The sequence below is a fragment of the Martes martes genome (assembly GCF_963455335.1).
Source record: "Martes martes genome assembly, chromosome: 10".
NCBI lineage: Eukaryota > Metazoa > Chordata > Mammalia > Carnivora > Mustelidae > Martes > Martes martes.
In genome coordinates, this window is record NC_137898.1 from 73,042,403 (window position 1) to 73,063,603 (window position 21,201).

Consider the following 21,201-nt stretch of genomic DNA (forward strand, 5'->3'; position numbering starts at 1 on the left):
CTCCCCTAAAGAATCAGAAGCAAATATTTAATACATGGCAAGGATCTTTTACCCCTTCCCTTCCCTCAGCCAAACTGAATTGGAATAAACAGGAAGCATATTTTAAGCACATTTGAAATGAAAATATCTCAGCAACTTGGAATAATTAACATGTGACCAGCTCGAAACCTGAATTTTTTTCTTTTCTATAATTTCTGGATAATATGGGACTCCAAAATATGATGGTGGAGAAAGGAAGGCAGTGTAGCATAAAACAGTGAAATCACAGTACTTAGGCTTGATTTTCTACTAGTTTTGTCAGTTAGTCACTAGTTTGAACAATTTACAGAATCTTCCTGGGTCTTAATTAACTCAGTTATGAAATAGTAATACCTATCTCATAGGATTCAAAAGGATAATGCTTAAGATAGTTACAATTATTGGTAATGAAAATCAGTCTTCCCTATATATATTTTTTTAATGTACTTATTTATTACAGGGCAAAAAAAAAAAAAAAAAAAAGCCCAAGAAAAGTGGGACAAACTGAGGAACACAAATGAAGTAATTATTTGTAAGAAGAGAGTAAAACTGAAATGCAGGGAGTTATAAAACTTGGGTGGTTAGTCCCCTTGGAGCTCATCCTCCAATCCCTCCCAGGTTCCCACCAACTCCCTTTTGTTTGACTCTCCTCTCTTTTTCTTCCTAAATGAAGATACAAAGGTTCCAATCTCCAAAGCAATTAGGTAACTGGGGGAACCAAAGAAACTTCCTAGAGAATGTTCCTATTGACATTAAAATGTTGATAAGCCCTGCCTTCTTTCTATTTTACAGCTCTGCATTGAAAATAAATAAGATACATTTCCTCATAATTGAAAAGCAGGAAATCATTCTAACTTCCTGTCATAAAGCTTCTCATTGAGTTACTTTCTGGAAAGTCATTTTGTTTTTGCTTTTTCCTTTCAGTTAAGTTTGTTTGAAGGTTGCCAGACTTGGCAAATCCACCTGAAAGTGTTTCCCATGGCTCTGGCTTTCAACAGAGGAGCCAAAGATCTGCTACTTTCAGCCCATCCCAAATTCTTTGACAGAAACAAATTAAAGATTCTTTCTAGGGAGTTTTTATATTTATCTGGTAGGGAATGGTGTGCAATGAAAAAGTTGTCTTGGCAGAAGCTTTTAAGGAATTCTCTGAATAATGAACCCCAATTGTTGCTTTCCACTATTTTTTTCCTCCTTCCTTGCTCAAACCACATTAGACTGCAGTTGCATTCTTCTGTCAGGGAAACAATTACCTTCTCCTTTTGATTTTAATTCCTAACCAGATCTCTTCATTGCTCTTTTTTTCCCCATCACATCATCATAGTCTAAACCGCAAATAGCTTCATATTGTAATCTGCAAAATTTCATTACTGTGGTTTTTCTCTTATCCTCCTTTTAAAATCCCCATTTTAATCTTTATTTTTAAATTGTATCTTTCAGTATTCAATATTTGAATAGCTCAAGTAGTATGAAGTATTTTCAGTTCTAAAAATTGTAAACACACATGGAATTATAGAACAAACATAAAAAATCTAGGTTTGATAAATGGCAATATTTTGTCATACTTATCTCAAATCACACACACACACACAGCTTACAGACAAAATTAAAACCTCTTTTGTAACTCCCATCTGACTCCTTCCCTTCTCTCTCTGCAGATGAAGCCACTGTTCCAAAATCATGTTTTTAAAAAAATTCACTCTTTACATTGCAACTATTTGAATAATATTTATAGAGTAGTCCACCATGATTGCATTAACTTCCTTCAGTTTTTGGACATACCTGGAGGTGATAATTGCCTTGTTCCAAACTATTCTTTCCACTAGAACGTAAACATCATAAGGGCAGAGAATTTTATGTTTTGGTCATGGAAATATTTTCAGCCCTTAGAACATTGCCTGGGGCAGAAGAAGTGCTAGGTATATATTTGTTGAACAAATGACTAAATGATTCAATAATGATTTTCAGTTTCCCTTAGAATAAACTTCAAATTATTTACCATGGCTCACAAAGCCCTCTAAGCATTGGCCTCTGCCTTGCTTGCCCCCCTCATTCCCTCCACCCCATAGTCTCTGTTCCTTTTAAATTCTTGTATTCTATGCCCCAAACTCTTCTCTCTCATTTTAGTTTGGTCAACTTCCACCTTTCCTTTAATTCTTGTATGACCAATATTCATGGAAGAGGCAAACTTAAAACTCATCTAAGTTGCTTCCACTGATATAGGATCCTATGCCCTTGGGTGTTCTCTGGCGTTTACACTCAGCATTTCACTATTCTCCGTCAATATTTAGTTGATCATCTCTTTGAGGGCGGGGATCCCATCTATCCTATTCCCTGCTAACACAGACATCGGAAGAGTGTTAGACAAAGAATAAAAACTCGCTGTCTCCATGAGAATAAGTTGGATTAGGGCCGTTGTGTTCTGCCCTCCCTCATCCTCCATTTTTAAATCTTTTTTTTCTTCTTCCTGGTTTTCATGCCAGATTCTCTTTCTCACTTTTCCTCGTACTGGTTCCTGCCAATTATGATAGCTATTAAGAATATAGCTAGCTTTGGGGCGCCTAGGTGGCTCAGTGTGTTAAGCCTCTGCCTTCGGCTCAGGTCATGATCTCAGGGTCCTGGGATCGAGCCCCGAATTGGGCTCTCTGCTCAGTGGGGAGCCTGCTTCCCCTTCTCTCTCTGCCTGCCTCTCTGTCTACTTGTGATCTCTCTCTGTCAAATAAATAAATAAATAAAATCTTAAAAAAAAAAAGAAAATGGCTAGCTTAAAATTTATTTTAATGACCTAACAAATAGAAATACATTCTCATAACATAATCCAATATTATATGCATATATGTTCATACACACCTATGTGTGTGTGTTTATGAAAAAGTCACCCACAATCCTAGCACTCACAAACACCTTTTCCTACCAATGAGTCATCTTCATTTCATCCATCTATCATATGAATAGACACAAATATACAGATATATGGATAAATATGTAGACAGATATTAATGTCAGTTTATTGCCACTTTTAGTTGTTTTTCTGAACAATTATTCAGTTGTTAGTTGGCTCATATCTCTTGACCATGCTACCATTCTTATAGAATTGGTATACAGGATTAAATAAATTAACATTTGTAAGATTTCAAACAGTTCCTGAAACGTAGAAAGCATCATGTATGGGGTAGTTGCTATCTATTATCACAATGAGGGCACTGACCCAGAGGTGACCTGAGCTGTCATGTTATGGGGCTGCAGTAGAGTAACTACAAGCCAAGTGGGTGGAAGGAAGACTTAAAATATTCCCTGAAGCTAGCCCCAGGCATCTCTGTGGTGGCTTTGGAAGAGCTGAAGTCATCAGAGCAGTTTTCTGGCTAGAGAGCAGCCCCAAGGGATCTGCTACTTTGATTCAGAGTTAGTGAGACAGAGTCGCAAACACCTATAGGCTACTTGGGAAAATGCCGTAGATCTCAATTAAAGGTTAAACTTCACATGATATCAATGCAGAGACCTTTCCAAGTTTGGCAGTTATTGCTCCCACCTTCTCCTCCCCTACTCCCACATACACACCCACTCACATGTATGCATGCAGCCAGAGAAAAAGCCTCTCATTCTGCTTGAAAACCTCTACTGGCCCTACACTGATTACAGGATAAAATCTAAACTCTTTAGTTAAAGCCTATTGTCACAGGATGGCCCTAATATGTACTTTCATCTTCATTTGTTACACTCCCCACAATCTTCCTGCTGGTTGACATACATTGACTGAGTTTCTCCCCTGTGCCAGGCATCATGTCAGATGCTGGGAATGCAAATATGATTGAGATAGAGTTACATCCTTGGAAAACTAATGATTCAGTAGGAGAGGAAGATAAAGATAAAGGCCATTAAAATCCAGTTTGAAAACTGACCTAAAGAGGGAAGGAAAATTTGCTTTAGAAATACAGTATAGGGGACTTCTCAGTCTAAGTACATCAACAAAGATTTCAGAGAGAAGGTGACATTTGAATGGCATAAGAAAGGATTGACTCAAGAGTTACTCAAGTAAGGAGGAGTAAGTGCCTTCCAAGCAGAGAAGATAACACAGGTATGGACAAGGAGGAATAAAATGGTATTGCATATAGATAATGTATTATAAACAGTCCTTGATGCTAGGAGGTAAAATGAGAGTTGCCAAGTGGTAGTGACTGGAACTAGAAAGGTTATAGGAGGTGGAGAGGAGAGGGAATTTTGTATGCCACGTTGAAAACCTTAGAATGTATCCAGTAGAGATACGAAAACTGCTAAGTGTTGAACAATGAAGTAAAAAGACAACTCTGTATTTTGGATACATTATCCAGCAGCAACATGAAAAGTAGACTTAGAGTTATGTGGCATACATTTGGTAATAGGGAAGTACACTGGGAAATTAATGCAATGCCCAACTGTGAGATGATGAGAACCTGGTCAAGGGAAGAGTTGTACAAATGGAGAGGAGGGGAGGGAATAAGAATATTTAGAAATTCAAATAGCCAGACTTGACAAGTGACTGGATATGGGTGGCCAGACATAAAGAAGAGTCTAAGATGGCGCACTTCATTTTGGTTAGGGTACTCAAGAGAATGGTGGTGCCATTTAAAGCCTTGATGTTGCACACACCTTCCAATATGAACCTCTTCACTTTTTAAAAAAAAAAAAAGTGAGTTGAAGATTATGCCTCAAGATTTTACTTTTTTTTTTTTTTTTTTTTTTTTTTTTTTTTTTTTTTTTAAATCTTTCCGCTGAGCAGAGAGCCTGATGCAGGGCTTGATCCCAGGACCCTGGGATCATGACCTGAGCCGAAGGCAGAGGCTTTAATCCACTGAGCCACCCAGGCATCCCAAGATTATACTCCCTCCAATTCCCCATGTTAAGTATGCCCTCCTTCATTTCTCTATAGTACTTTGTTCATTCCTCATCTACCTGCAGCACAAGTATACTGTGTTGTTACTGTTTATATGCTTTCCCCCACTAGATTTTAAGTTTCTTGAAAGCTTTGACTGTATTTTGTTTTTCCAGCTCCTATTACATTTTCTGGCTCAAACTAAGGAGCTTGTTAAATTAATTAATCCATACCTGAAAATCTCAAAGACATGTCAAACTGATCTAAGACAAACCAAACTACTGATCTTTATCAAAGAATGCATTTATTTCTTCAGTCTTCAAGGCAGAAAATTTGGTACCTTTACATAATATCTACTGCAGCCAGTTCACTTGTATGTCCTGTTGATTCTACTTCAAAAGTATATCTCCAACCTTCCAATGTGCTATTTAGTCCAGGACACCAAGAACCCCTGCCTGCAGTAGCCACCCAACCTGTGTCCCTTTCTCCCACATTCCATCCCTCTCCAAATTATTCTCTTGGACAGCTACCAGAATTATATTTTTGAAAATATACATCCAGTCATGTTGTTGTTTTTTTCCTACGACACTCCCTGCAATGGTTTCTCATTACACTTCATACCAAACACTCAAATCCTAAACATGTTCTAGAAGGTTATATATGATCTAGTTCCTGCTACGTTTCTGATTTCCCCCTTTGGTTACTCATACACAGACCGTGCTTTTCTCTCAGCCAGAAATGCCCTTCTCACCATGCTTAGCTAGCTATTTCTATTTCTCATTTAGGCCTCAACTAATTTTCACTTCTTGAAAGAAGAACTGCAAATTTAAATTATTTCTTCCCTAATGCTTTTATTTTTTAAATTCTTGTTCTTTTATTTCATATTAAACACAATTTGTGTGTGTGTGTGTGTACGCTGTAACTCATCCGTTCAACTAAGTCTATTGAAGGCTTATGTTCAGTGCTGAGTTGGCTCTGGGAATACCAGGATGTGTGAGTATCAGAAAGCTCATGGTCTGATGGTGAAAACAGGACTCAAATACTATTAGAAGGCATTTGGATGTGTTATTTATTTATTTTTTAAAGGAAGTCTTCCATATAAATACCAATCACTGAAGCAAAGTCATCAATGTGAACTGATCTCAAAAGGTCCAGGATCACAGGATTTGTAGAACCAGGCTTTTGGAATTGCTAATATGACTACCCTGGTTAATCTCTCACCCTGTGAGGGATGGAGTTTAACACTGATTTTTATAGTCTCCCAGCCTCTAGGAGATCTATGTTAATTGTAAAACCACTACATGACCTGACATCCCACTTGATGGGTCCTCTGCCTGGACTGTTTTTTCTCTTACTTTTCTTGAAAACCAAATTGTATAGGTCCTTTCTTCATATTCCATGTCCACAAATCTTGCCTTTTATTATAATTGTACTAATATTTTTACCTTTTTGTCTCCCTTATTAACTTCTTTTTTAAAAAGATTTACTTATTTATTTGGGGGGGGCAGATTCTCCACTGAGCATGGAACCCAATGTAGGGTTCAGTCCAAGGAGCCTGAGATCATGAGCCAAAATCAAGAGTCAGCCGCTTAAATGACTGAGCCACCCAGGCACCCCCTTTTTAACTTCTTTAAGATAGATGTTGCAGCTTTATATCTTAATCTTTATTTTAATGGTATGCAAATAGGCATGTAACATATGCATTTAACAAATGTTTACTGAATAAATTGGAAGAAAAGATGAAGGGTATTATATTCTGTTTTTGTACTGTAAAAATTAGAAATAGCTATGAAATATAAACTTGATAACACAACAACGTATCCCTTTACATGTTTGGGAGAAAAAAAAGAACCCAAACCAAAACAACACAAAAGCCAAACAGACAAGACAAACAATAATGGCAAAAACAAACAAACAAAAAAACCAAGCAGAGATGAGTTTTAACTTGTGCTAACATTATTCAAAAACTCATTAGTTAGAGCTTCCTGGTTTAGACTAAGGAAAAGTATGAAGTATCAAAGTTTTAGACCAACTTCCACCCAACTCCATGCTATGTTTTTGCTCTTGGATATGTCATGACATAGTTTAGTCTTTTCCTGGCTAACAGCTCTCCCACTCCACTTCAAATGATGGTTAGCTGGGGCCCTGCTTAGGACCTTCTGGGACTATCTGGAGAATGGGGTGAGGAAGTCCAGTAGAAAACCTAGGAATTCTGATCTACTCTGGGGGTGAAGGTGGGAATATTGACCAATCTCTTTCTGAGATGTTTTTATGATTAGCCCAGGCATTGAGAGGGCTTCTGCCCCTAAGGGAATTCTTCATCACATGAACAAGACAACCAAGATGAGAAACACTTGGAATTGTGACCCCATCCACCCATGTCTTTGTCCTTTTGCAGTTGATTTTGAGGTATGTACCCAAGCTGACATTGTGATACATATACCTGTAAGGTCATCAGTGGGCCAGGACCCCAGCTGGCACGCCTTGCAGGTGTACTCATCAAAGACATACTCATTTTCTTTACAGGGTGTACAGGTCCAACAACAGCTGACTTCCCCCTTCCGGATCACCTAAGGTAAATATTTAAAATTTTGATTATTTTTTTGTATAGAGAAAAATCCAGCAATCTGTTATTCAAATATGCTGCTTTGTAAAACAGAAATGGCTTTCACATAAATTATTTCAAATGGTATCAGATAGGCAGGATAAGTATTAATATTCTCATTTTATAATCACAGAAACTGAAGCTGGGTTTAAGTGATCAGTCCACATCATAAAATTAGTTGGTGATAGGGTCTGGAATTAAATTAAATGCAAGTCTTTGGATACTTAGCTTTAGATAACTATATTTAATTAAATGCCTGTGTTTATGCTCCTATATAAACACAGTCATTTACATATTTATGTGTGTAACTGAATTTTCCCCAGAGTTTGTGTCCATCTTTCCCCGAAATTAAGAAATTTTACTCTGAATTTACCTTGACTTCCCTCCAGTAGTTGAATAATTGTTAGCAAAAAACATCATATACCTGTTACAGTTCAGGAATCTACCCATATTGATTAAAAAATCATTAAGAATTTCTACTGAATTAAGAGGTAGAACATGATTTCTTGTTTTCTGGAGTTCATCTCTTGGTCTGTTTCTACTCAAAATCTGGGTCAATAACTCACAGCTCATTCTTTCCTATTCTAGTAGCTTTGATTTGCTTGGGATGACAGTGGATAAGGTCTTTGGGGCTATTATATACCCTTCATCTGATAGATTTTTTTTAAGGCAATGGGAAATAATTGAAATAATTTAGCAGTTGAAGGAGTCCCAGATGTTATTCTTTAGAAATGGATGTCTTTTATTTTTTTCCACCACTGGTGCATGCATAGCCTCTGTGGAATAGAGACAGCATTCATTAAACATTCCTATAAATAATTAAAACTGTGATTAATCACCAGACACAGCGATGATTATACCGTAGATTCCTTGTCCTCCATGCTGACTCTATTACTGACAGTAACCATGTCTGGATACTGATAGCCAGATACCGTTGGAATCTGGCACCTCTTTCTTTATATTTTCTATCCCTTTTGTTGGCTCTTGACACTGCAAGCACACAAGGAGAGAATGATGATGAAAGGGTCTGAATCGTCCTTTCTTTAAAATAACCAGATAAGTGAGGCAGAATCACTAATTAGACCTGCTTAATCTACCTAAAGTATTCTTCATAATACTACTACTTATTGACTGTTTTCTGCATGCCGCATGCAGTTATCTCATTAAAACATTACAGGGGCTCTGTTTAAGGTGGTTGGTTTTATTTTGTTCTTTTTTTTTTAAGGGAGAAAACTGAGGTGCAGTGAGCTTACAATGAGCACCAGGTGATGTATGGAAGCGCGGGATCACTATACTGAATACCTGAAACTAATATAACACTGTATGTATAACTACCTGGAATTAAAACTTAAAAACAATATAGATAGGGTTCATGATACTTTGAAAGATGTAGTAGAGAGTCCTGGCCTTGAGAATCAAGAGGCACTATGGTTCTAGTCTTTCTTGTAGCCACTAAATAAATAGTTGTGCAGCTTTGAACAGTCCCCCTCCCGATCCCAAGACCAATGCTTTTAAAATAATATCTAGCTGTATAGGCTTTCCTGAGGATTAAATAAAATAGCACAGTGATTTGTAAACTGTAGGACACTCTAAAAATATTAGCTGTTTTATTTGTAATATGCATATAAATATATACATAGAGAAATAAATTTGATTTTAAAGTAACTTCAACCACACTTGGTAAAACTATTGTTGGACAATTACTAGCTTTGTAATGGAAGCAAGCATTTGAAATACTGAAGGATTCTCTTTCTTAGCAAGGAAGGGCATAGAAAAGCAGTTGCATTTTTCTTTCTAAAAATATGCTTACTTCCATGCTTTAACTTGCCCTGGTGTGTAAATTTCAGGATTTTTTTTTTTTAGTTTTTTTTTTAAACCAAAATAATATCATTTCCTTTTCCAAGTAATTCCAATATTACAGTTTTTTTTTTCTTTTTTAAAAATTCTGGTGACAGCTCTGTATGTCTGCTTCTGATCATTCAGAATTGATTTTTTTTCACTTGATATATATGTTCTGTTTCACATTGATTTTGAGTATAAGAGGTAGTGATAATTCTGTTACATAGTGATTCCCACTCTTTTTGAAGACTGTGGAAGTAGTGATGTTTCCTTTATGAATAACCATATGTAACACATTTGAACCTTTGCCATTGACACTAAGTTAACAAATCTGAACAATGGCATGAGGTGTTGACATCTTTAATGAATTTTCTCAATGACACCCTTAAACCATATTAAGAAAATGTTGTCGATTGTATATTTAGTGAAAAATGATATATGGTTAGGAAAATAAAATTTGGGATTAAAAAGACTAAATAAACATTGCGGATTAACTAGTATTAAAAATATGATACTAGGGAGTCAAATTCTTCCATCATGTAAGTTATTCCCCATAGAATGGGGTAGAAAAGTATATATTAAAATATCTCCCAAATCAGCCATTCAGCATTTTGAAGTTATAGGTTCAAACTGTCTTGCTGTGAAAGGTCAAAACAAATAATGTCCAGGTGATAATTTACACAGGCTTATCTTTCTGCAGGAGGAAATGGAAATTACGAACAATCAATATTCTGAGTGAGTCTAAAAAGAATTTCACATAGAGTGTAATTGCAAGATGACTGGGCAAGATGCAGACCGTCACTGAATATTAAGGGTTGGCAAACTTTTTCTCCAAGAGACCAGATAGTAAATACTTTTGGCTTTGTGGGCCAGATAGTCTCTATTGGAATTTAACTCTTCAACTCTATTCATCATAACATGAAAGCAGGCATAGACAATACATAAAGAAATGAGCATGGTGTACTTCAATAAAACTTTATTTTTTAAAAGATTTATTTATTTATTTGAGAGAGACAGAGAGAGAGCACATGGGCGCATGAGTTGAGGGAAAAACAAAGGGAGAGAGAGAGAGAATCTCAAGCAGACTCCCCACTGAGCACGTCATCCAATGTGGGCTTGATCCCAGGACCCCTGAGATCAGACCTGAGCTGAAATCAAGAGTCAGACACTTAACCAACTGAGCCACTCAGGCGCCCTTCAACAAAACTTAATTACAAAACCAGGCAGCGGACTGAATTTGGCACATGGATTGTGGTTTACTAACACTTGTTGTGTACCATAACAAAACATACAGAAATTTTTAGCTATTCTATAAGCTACTGTGCCGTTTAGCAGATACTAATAAATTTCTATTTATCTTTATTTATCTTGTCTTTCTTCTTTCTGGTTTTATGCTTACTAAATCTTCAGAACTACCTCTTGAAGATCTTACAATTAATATTGAATTGCTTCAGTTTCATTTGTAATCATTGATGAATAAACACCTCAAATGTTCCAAACAGGGTAAACCCGAGGTTGACTGAAAAGAGTAAGTCCAATTTCTCTAGGTGTATACACTGCCTGAAATGTGGTACCGTAATATTTCAGTAAGTATTTGATGAATAAATAATTGTGATATCATTTTTCTTCTCCTAGGTATTATACCCCAATAACTAAACTTCTTTCTATTTTTATTATATCTTCATTCTTTCTTTTCTGACTTTTTATTTCCTGTAACTGTGGCCAGAACTTACTCAGTCTAAAAGTAACTTTTCAATGCCCTCAAGCTACCAGGACTGCCCCTTACCTGCTTCTTCTTGCTGCTCAGTTGCCCTTTTATCTTGTTTAAGATCCAAGTTCTATTTTCAGAAGGCTCCAGATGAAGAGCTAACTCCAATTTTCCTGTCTTTCCCTCAGTTCTTGTCTTCCTTGACCTCTCTTCCACTGACCACCACCTAACATGACAGTGTGCTCTCTCGTTCTCTCTCTCCCTGGCCTTGTTGTCTTTCACTCCACCTTTTCTTCTTGCTTTATGCTTTCAAAGCAGATCTTCAAGATCTATTCTTGGTCTCCTTTCATTTTCTCTTTCAGGGTCAGTGACCGATCTACTTGAACAGCTCCAACTTCAGCTCTAGTCCGTTAACTTCTAAATCTGTATCATCAGCCTTCTCATTGTTGTAGACCACTGTTTTCTATCATTGGCTAGATATCTCAAGATCAACAGGCTGCTAAACTAGCCCATTACTTTTCTCTAAAACCATTCCCATTTTTCTATGCTTGATAATGACACTTTCTAGTTACTAAGATTGAAATGGTGATTGATTGTCATAGACTTCTTTTTCTTCTCCAACACTACATCCAATTGGTAACCAGGGCTGACTGGTACACCTGTCTATATAATATTTCTCTCAAATATCTCCCCTGCTCCCTCTCCATTCTCACTGCTCCCTCCATAATCTAAGCTTCTTGTCACCATTATCATAGTGTCCTTACTTGTCTCTTCTTTCTCTATTCATGTTTCATAACTACTCATACCTCTCACCTACTATAGTCCAGCTTATCTCAACATCTTTGTGAAGATTACTCTGTCTCCTGGTTAATAAAAATTAAGTTCAACCTGCTTAGTATGACATTCAAAACTCTCCACAAATATGGCTTCAATCTATCATTTTGACTTTCTCTTTAATAATGACTATTTAAAGCAGTGAACCCTAGATTATTCAGTTATTCCAGAACAGTCTTCAATAGACTACTTCTGTATTTTTCCTATTACTGTTCCTTCTACATAAGTGATCATTTTCCCACATCTCTCCCCGAAATCTTATCAGTTCTTCATGGTCTGATATCTTACTCAGAATAAACCTTTCCCTTTCTTTTATATGAACTATATACACGTTTTTGTTTTTTTTTCTTTCTTAATGAAGTCATTGCATTTTATATGATGTTGCTTATTTGTGCCCATTTTTCCTCAGCTAGACTATAAATCTTCTGGCAGTGAATGTGTGTTCCTTATTTTTGCCCCATTGATATAAACTATTACATTAGCAGGAGTTTGATAAATATTTGTTAAGTTAATTAGAAATTAATGTGGTTTCCAACTGTGAACTATTTATCCCCAGGAAACATGTCTTTAAAAGGCTTACATGAGTACAAAGGGTGTGGGGAAGCATGACTCAACAACTGGTTCAATCAGTCTATTAAGATTATTGTGGGTCATACTATCAAAAGGAATTAATGAGAGAAAAGTAAGCAAAACAAAACAAAAACATCCCCCCCAGACCCCACAAAACACAATTTCTGACATTAGAAGCTTATAATGTAAAAAACCAAATATCTAAATGTTTTAGAAATAGCCAGTAATGGGGCACCTGGGTGGCCCAGTTGGTTGAGTGTCCAACTCCTGGTTTCTGCTCAGGTCATGATCTCAGGGTTGTGAGATTGAACCCTGTGTCAGGCTCCATGCTCAGTGCAGAGTCTTCTTGGGATTCTTTCCCTCTTCCTTTCCCTCTGCTCATCCAACCTCCCTCCACTGCATGCACACACACACACACACACACGCATTCTCTCTCAAATAAATAAATCTTTTTTTAAAAGAAATAACCAATGATAGTGAACACTTTTGAATTTATGACAAAAATTTAAAAAAGACTCCATTTTACCTTTATCTGGCCTTTCTCACATGGTTCACTGCACACAGATCTGATGATGTTGTTTTTCTTGGACCATACTTCATCATCATCCATTTTTAATTCTCCATTGTCCCAGCTTCCAACATTGATATAATCAAAATAATCTTTTCCCATTTCCTTGAAATTCATTATTTCATACCTTAGGAACAAGAATATAATGATAATTCAGCTAACGATATAAGTTTTCAGTGATGAAAAAGCAATAGATTTCATTTCCCAAAAATGGATCTAATGTCATATTAGTGACACTGGAATTTTCTATGATACTAAGCTGAGAATAACAAAAAAGCCTGTTTGTTTCACTTTCTCTTAAGAGACTTTTTTTTTTTCTTTTTGCCATCAAGCTTATACCTGAAATAGAAGATAATCCCATGTGAGAAGGTGACTTGACCTCAGCAGGATGAAAGACAGTTTTGAAATAACTTCAAGAAGTTTAAACAAGTACTACTGTTAGGCTTCTAAAAAAGGTAGAAAGGGTGTTTTTTTTTTTTTTTAATCTCCACTCAAATAAAATGACAAAATTTTCCTTTACTAACCAAGTAAGAAATTTGGTAAACCTCTAATCTTGTCTTCAGCTTTAGGGAATGTGGATATAATCTGGATAGGGCCTGATCTTACTTTTCCTTTTATCAACGGCTAAACTTATTATATAAAAGATACTTTCAGGAATGATGTTTAGAGTAAGTCTGAAAAGAATTTATGAGGTTAGAAGATGACAGCAGAGTAGGAGGATCCTAGACTTGTCTTGCCCCTCAAGTACAATTAGATAACTATCAAATCATCTTAAATACCCTAGAAATCAATCTGAAGACTGGCAGAAGAAACTCCACAACTAAAGATAAAAGGCAGGAGGCATGGAGACTCAGTTTGGGAGAAAGAGGTTATGGCTGCTATGGTGGGGAGGCAGCCACTGTTGCAGAGAAGGGTGAGAGACAGACTTAACACACAGGGGACTGCATGAGGAAAACAAATCCCCATACCAATTGACTTGGAGAGTAAGAAGGCCTGAATTTCATGAGTTCTTGCAAAGGGGGGTTTAAAGCCTAACGTTCTAAAGGTCAGTGGGCTTGGGCCCAGGAGAACCTGGAGGATATTGGGGCTACTCTTGTAGAAGAGGCAGGTAAATAACCTGCAGACATGCAGCATAGAATCAGATAGCTGAAGAGTGCCTGGGGCACAGAGTGGTGAGGTTATCTGCTCATCTTGGGGCATGTCCTAAAGAAGGACCATTCACAGGGAGACTCCACAAGGAATGAAGGAAATGGGAAGCGCCATTTCCCTGCACAGCCCTTCAGCATAAACACAGAGCTACCTGTGGTAACCAGCCCAACACGGACCACTCATTACCTAACTTTCTTAAGAAACTCTGACCCATGCTTCAGTGCAACTGCCCTTCCCAGTCAGTCTTGCCTAAATCCCAGCATGATAGGCCACTTCCTCAAGCAGACTGGACAAAACCCCAGCTCATACCACGTCTCCCAATGCAGGAGTTTTTTGATAATTTGATAATTGACTTTTTATGCTTGACTTATTTCACTCAGCATAATCTCTTCCAGTCCCATTCACGTTGATGTAAATTTGGGTATTCATCCTTTCTGATGACTGAGTAATATTCCATTGTATATATGGACCACATCTTCTTTATTCATTCGTCTGTTGAAGGGCATCTTGGTTCTTTCCACAGTTTGGCGACTGTGGCCATTGCTGCTATGAACATTGGGGTACAGATGGCCCTTCTTTTCACTACATCTGTATCTTTGGGGTAAATACCCAGTAGTGCAATTGCTGGGTCATAGGGTAACTCTATTTTTAATTTTTTGAGGAATTTCCACACTGTTTTCCAAAGTGGCTACACGAACTTGCATTTCAACCACCAATGTAAGAGGGTTCCCCTTTCTTTACATTAAAGGGGAGTGTTTAAGTGGAAAACACAACTAAAGGTGAAAGTATAATGGAAACACAAAAGCAGTAAAAATTAATATTCCCATAAAAATCAGTCAAGGAACTCACAAAATAAAAGGATATAAAATATAATAACATATATCTATCTAAAAATGGATTCAATCTTAAATGGACCATCGGCTTAATATAGACTGCTATATGTAGAAGAGGTTATATACAAACCTAATGGTGACCATATATCAAAAACCACTAATAAATATGCAAAGAATAAAAGGAAAGAAATCCAAATATATCTCTAAAGAAAATCAGTAAAACATAAAAAAAAGAAAAAGGAAAATTTTCAGAAACAACCATAAAACAAATAATAAAATAACAATAAGTACATATCTATCAATAGCTACTTTAAATGTAAATGGAGTAAATGCTCAAATCAAAAGACACAGGGTGACAGAATGGATAAAAAACAAGACCCATCTATATGCTGCCTACAAGGGATTCCTTTTAGAGCTAAAGACACCTGAAGATTGAAAGTGAGGGGATGTAGAAACATTTATTATGCAAATTGATGTCAAAGGAAATCTGGAATAGTTAATACTTATCTCTGAAAAAATAAACTTTAAAACATAGACTGTAAAAAGAACAAAGAAGGGGACATATAATAATAAACGTACACCCAAAACAGGAGCACCCAAATACATAAAACAGTTAATAACAAATATAAAGGAACTAATCTATAATAATACAATAATAGTAGGGGACTTTAACACCACACTTGCATCAACAGACAGATCATCTAAACAGAAAATCAACAAGGAAACAATAGTTTTATATGACACACTGGAACAGATGGATTTAACAGATGTATTCAGAACCTTCCATCCTAAAACAGCGGAATACAAATTCTTTTTAAGTGCACCAGGAACATTCTCCAGAATAGGTCACATATTAGCCCACAAAACAAACCTCAACAAATTCAAGAAAATCAAAGTCATACCATGCATCTTTTCTGACCGCAACACTATGAAACCAGAAGACAATTACAACAAAAAGCCTGGAAAGACTATAAATACATGGAGGTTAAATAACATGCTACTAGAAAATGAGTGGTTCAATCAGGACATAAGAGAAAGGATAACAAAAAATATGGAAACAAATGAAAATGAAAACACAACAGTCTAAATCCTTTGGGATATAGCAGAAGCAGTTCTAAGAGGAAATAGCCATATAGGTCTCTATCAACAAGCCAGGAAAACCTCAAATAAACATCCTTACACTGAAAGGAACTAGAAAAAGAACAAACAAAACCTAAAACCAGCAGAAGGAAGGAAATAATAAAGATTAGAGCATAAATAAATGATATGGAAACTAAAAAAAAAAAAAAAACCCACAAAAAAAGAAATAAACAGCAACAACAACAACAAAGAACAAATCAATGAAAGCAGGACCTGGTTTTTTGAAAACAATCAGTAAAATTGATAAACCTCTACCCGAATTTACCAAGGGAAAAAAGAGAAAGGATTCAAATAAATAAATTCATAAGTGAAAGAGGAGAAATAAAAACCAACACACAAAAATGCAAATAATTTTAAGGGCATATTAAGAAAACTATATGCCAATAAAATGGACAACCTAGAAGAAAAGGATAAATTTCTAGAAACATATAAACTACTAAAACTGAAGCAGGAAGAAATAGAAAATTTGAACAGATCAATAACCAACAGAAAAAGTGAATCAGAAATCCAAAAGTCCCAACAAAGAAAAGCAGGATCAGATGGCTTCATTGGCAAATTCTACCAAACACTTCAAGAAGACTTAATACCTATTCTTCATAAGCTGTTCCAAAAAAAACAGAATAGGAAGGAAAACTTCCAAACTCATTCTATGAGGCCAGCATTACTCTAATACCAAAACCAGATAAAGAAACCACTAAAAAAGAGAAGTATAGGTCAATATCCCTGATGGACATAGATGTAAAAATTCTCAACAAAACACTAGCAAACCAGATTCAACAATACATTAAAAAGAATCATTCACCATGATCAAATGGGATAATTCTGGATTGCAAAATTGGTTCAATATTCCCAAATCAATCAATGTGATATATCACATCAATAAGAGAAAGGATGAAAACCATATAATCATTTCAATAGATGCTGAAAAGGCTTATGTCAAAGTACTACATCCATTTATGATAAAAACCCTCAGCAAAGTAGCTTTAGAGGGAACATACCTCAACATGATAAAGACCATATATGAAAAATCAATAGCTAACATCATCCTTAATGGGGAAAAACAGAATTTTCCCCCTAAGATTAGGAACAAGACAAGGATGTCCACACTTACCACTTTTTAAAAAGAATTTCATTTGGGTTACCTTGATGGCTTAGTTAGTTGAGCATCTGACTCTTGGTTTCAGCTCAGGTCATGATCTGGCAGCAGGATAGAGGCCTGCAATCAGCTTTATATACAGGCAAGTCTTGTGGAGTTTCTCTCCCACCCCCATCTCCCTCACCTGACCCCTCCCTTCCACACACTCTAGCATGCTCTTTAAATAATAAATAAATACATAAATAAATAAGATCTTTAACTAAAAATTAAAAAAAATTTTTTTCTAACCAATCTCTTACACCCAACATGGGACTCAAACTCATGGTCCCAAGATTAAGAACCACACGTTTTACCAACTGAGCCAGCCAAACACCCCACATGACTTTTGTTCAGCATAGTACTTAGTACATAGTACATAGTACTTTTGTTCAGCATAGTACTGGAAGTCCTAGCTACAGCAATCAGACAACAATAATGTTTGCATTTGCAAATGACATCATACTATATAAAGAAAACCCAAAACATTCTACCAAGAAACAGCTAGAACTGATAAGCAAATTCAGTAGAGTCATAGGATGCAAAATCAATGTACAGAAATCTGCTGCATATCTATATGCCAATAAGGAAGCAGCAGAAAGAGAAATTAAGAAAACAATCCCATTTACAATGGCACCAACATAATAAGATATCTAGGAATAAACCTAACAAAGAATTTAAAGACCTATACTCTGAAAAGTATAAAACACTGATGAAAGAAATTGAAGAGGACACAAAGAAATGGAAAAACTTTCCATACTCATGGGTTAGAAGAACAAGTACGTTTAAAATGTCTATATTACTGAAAGCAATGTGTACATTTGATGCAATCCCTATCAAAATACCAACAGCATTTTTCACATAGCTAGAACAAACAATGCTAAAATTTATATGAACCACAAAAGACCCAAACAGCCAAAGCAACCTTGGAAAAGCAAAGCAAAGTTGGATGTATCAAAATTTTGGACTTTAAGTTATATGAAAAAGCTGTATTGACCAAGACAGTATGGTAGTAGCATAAAAATAGACACAGAGATCAACATAATAGAATAGAAAACCCAGAAATAAGCCCACAACTATATGGTCAATTAATCTTCAAAAAACCAGGAAAGAATATCCAATGGAGAAAAGACATTCTCTTCAACAAGTAGTGCTGGGAAAACTGGACAGCAATATGCAAAAGAATGAAACAGAATCACTTTCTTTTACCATTCAAAAAAATAAACTCAAAGTGGATTAACGACCTAAACATGAGACCCGAAAGCATAAAAATCCTTGAAGAGGGGAGAGGCAGTAATTTCTCTGACATCAGCCATAGCAACATTCTTCTACATACGTCTCCTGAGGCAAGGGAAACAAAAGCAAAAGCAAACTGTTGGGAATTCATCAAAATGAAAAGCTTCTGCACAGTGAAGGAAACAATCAACAAAACCAAAAGGCAACCTCTGGAATGGGAGAAGATATCTACAAGTGACATATCTTATGAAGGACTGGCATCTAAAATACATAAAGAACTTATAAAAGTCAACACCCAATAAACAAATAATCCAATGAAAAAGTGGCAAAAGACATGAATAGACATTTCTCCAAAGAAGACATTTAGACAGCTAACAGACACACGAAAAGATGTTCATCATCACTTACCATCAGGGAAACGCAAATCAAAACTACAGTGCAATATCACGTCACACCTGTCAGAGGGTCTAAAATTAACAACGCAAGAAACAACAGGTGTTGGCAAGGGTGTGGAGAAAGGGGAGCTCTTGTGCACTACCGGTGGGAATGCGAACTGCTGCAGCCACACTGGAAAACAGTATGGTAGCTCCTCAAAAGGTTAAAAACAGAAGCGTCCTAAGATGCAGCAATCACACTACTGAGTATTTATCCAAAGGAAAAAATAAAAACAAAACACTAATTCAAAGGGCTACATGCACCCTTATGTCTGTAGCAGCATTATTTACAATAATGGATATTGCAGATATAGAAGCAGCCCAAATGTCTATTGATTATATTGATTGGTAAATGGATAAAGTTTAATGTGTGTGTGTATACATATATATGTATATACATATATATGTATGTATATGTATATGTCATATATATGTATATATACATATATATATATATGAGACACATACACACAGGAATATTAGTCAACCATAAAAAAGAATAAAATCTTGCCATTTGCAATGACACGGATGGAGATAGAGAGTATAATGCTAAGTGAGGTAAATCAGTCAGTGAAAGACAAATACCACATGATTTCACTCAAATGCGGAATTTAAGAAACAAAACAACTAGTAAAGGGAAAAAAGGGAGAGAGGGAGATACAAATCAAGAAACAGTTATAGAGAACAAACTGATGGTTACCAGAGGAGAGATGGGTGGGTGGTGGGTGATTCAGGTGATGGGGATTAAGGAGTGCACCTGTTGTGATGAGCACTGGGTGATGTATGGAATTGTTGTTACTATACTGTACACCTGAAACTAATATAACACTATGTTAATTTACTGGAATTAAATAAAATAAAATAAGTCTGAAAATAGTTTCTAAAGCCCTCATGCAATGTAAAAATACTGGAAGATACTAATACCTTGTGAGTTCTCAGCCTTTATTAGCTATTGTTCTCATTTTGAGTATGGGGCTAGAGATGTAAAGAGGAAAAATTAATGCTCTTATTTGTAAGATTTTTCTTGTGTGCAAGAACATTTCCAGAGAAACATTTTTGAGATAATTTCCAGAACAGTGGACCGGCAATACCATCACTATCAGCTCCTGTAGACATAAATATGGTTATGTCTTAGGTACACAATGTCTTCATGTGGAAACCTATGCTTTTACCTCCTAGGATTTATAGGATTGACAGATGGGCTTTGATAAATGCCCCCTCCGTCTTTCCATGCTGAGCATAGTTAGCTATCTGGAAATTAACACGGATGGAAGACTTTCTAGCTTTTGGGTTCCAGTGACCAGATTACCATATTCAGACCAATGCTCAGTAAGGAAATGTTAAGAAAAAAATCTGACATAGTCTTTTTGGATCTACACTATAAAATGATACCATTCTGTTTTTACTCCCAAAAACAATATTTTACAGTAGTGTCTTTTTCAGAACACTAATTCATTCTTAAATTGTGTTAGCTCTTCAGTAGCTTAAGGATCATCCTAAAATGTTTTATTTGCAGTAAGTAACAGTTTTGAGTAGATATCTCAAGTTCACTTCTAAACCCAAAATACCAGTCTACAGGATACATAACTGAGTTCTAAACCTTCCCACTTTATCACACTTTCCAATGGCTACTATGCATACAATGAGTTGAGATATTCAAAAATAGAACACTAAGGCTAAAAAGGAACTCATATATATGTCACTGACTACTTCAAATATATGGGCTCCTCAGACTTTCAAAAGTACTCTGTGTGAGCCAATAAAGACTCTGTGAGCAAATAACAGCTTTGAACATTCTAGGCTAGGAAAAAGAAAGAATTATTGTGTCAGCAAGCTTCTTTCTTTGCTGCTGCTGATTTGAAGGGCTGTGGGAGTTTCACTGCTCATGCCAAAGAAGCCCTCATGCCACTCCTACCCATCTTTAACTCTCTCAAGGTCTATTCATACTCTGAATTCTACAGATAATGGAACCGAAGCTTGGTGAGGTCATTGAATGGTACCATATTGTGGAGTGTGCAAGTGGTAGAGCGAACAGAAACTCAGCCTTTAGACTTCCAGTCCAATGTTCTTCTCCATTAGACTGCTCTATATCTATTTGACAGAGTGAGGAATCAACTTTCGTTGCTCCTTGATTGCAGAACTCTGTTTTATGTAGGAGAAACGGTAAAATGTAGAGAGATCCAATTTTTGCAAAATAAATATGAAAACTGTATAGAATTGAAAATGTTATATTTGACAGGAAGGGATTTCAAGAAAAGTTAAACCTTAATTTTGGTTCAAACCTGTCAA

At 36.2% G+C, this 21,201-nt stretch overlaps 1 protein-coding gene across 2 annotated transcripts in view; it reads right to left on the reverse strand.

Moving 5' to 3' along the window:
• The window catches only part of GRM5 (glutamate metabotropic receptor 5), a gene marked incomplete at both ends in the record, with an annotated part of 484,777 nt that overhangs the window by 67,565 nt on the left and 396,011 nt on the right, over window positions 1–21,201 (reverse strand). For both annotated transcript variants that reach the window (XM_080816131.1, XM_080816130.1), the window contains 2 exons: window positions 7,308–7,434; window positions 12,947–13,115. In XM_080816131.1, the coding sequence (XP_080672257.1) occupies window positions 7,308–7,434; window positions 12,947–13,115 (296 nt within the window). The remainder of the gene's footprint in view (window positions 1–7,307; window positions 7,435–12,946; window positions 13,116–21,201) is intronic.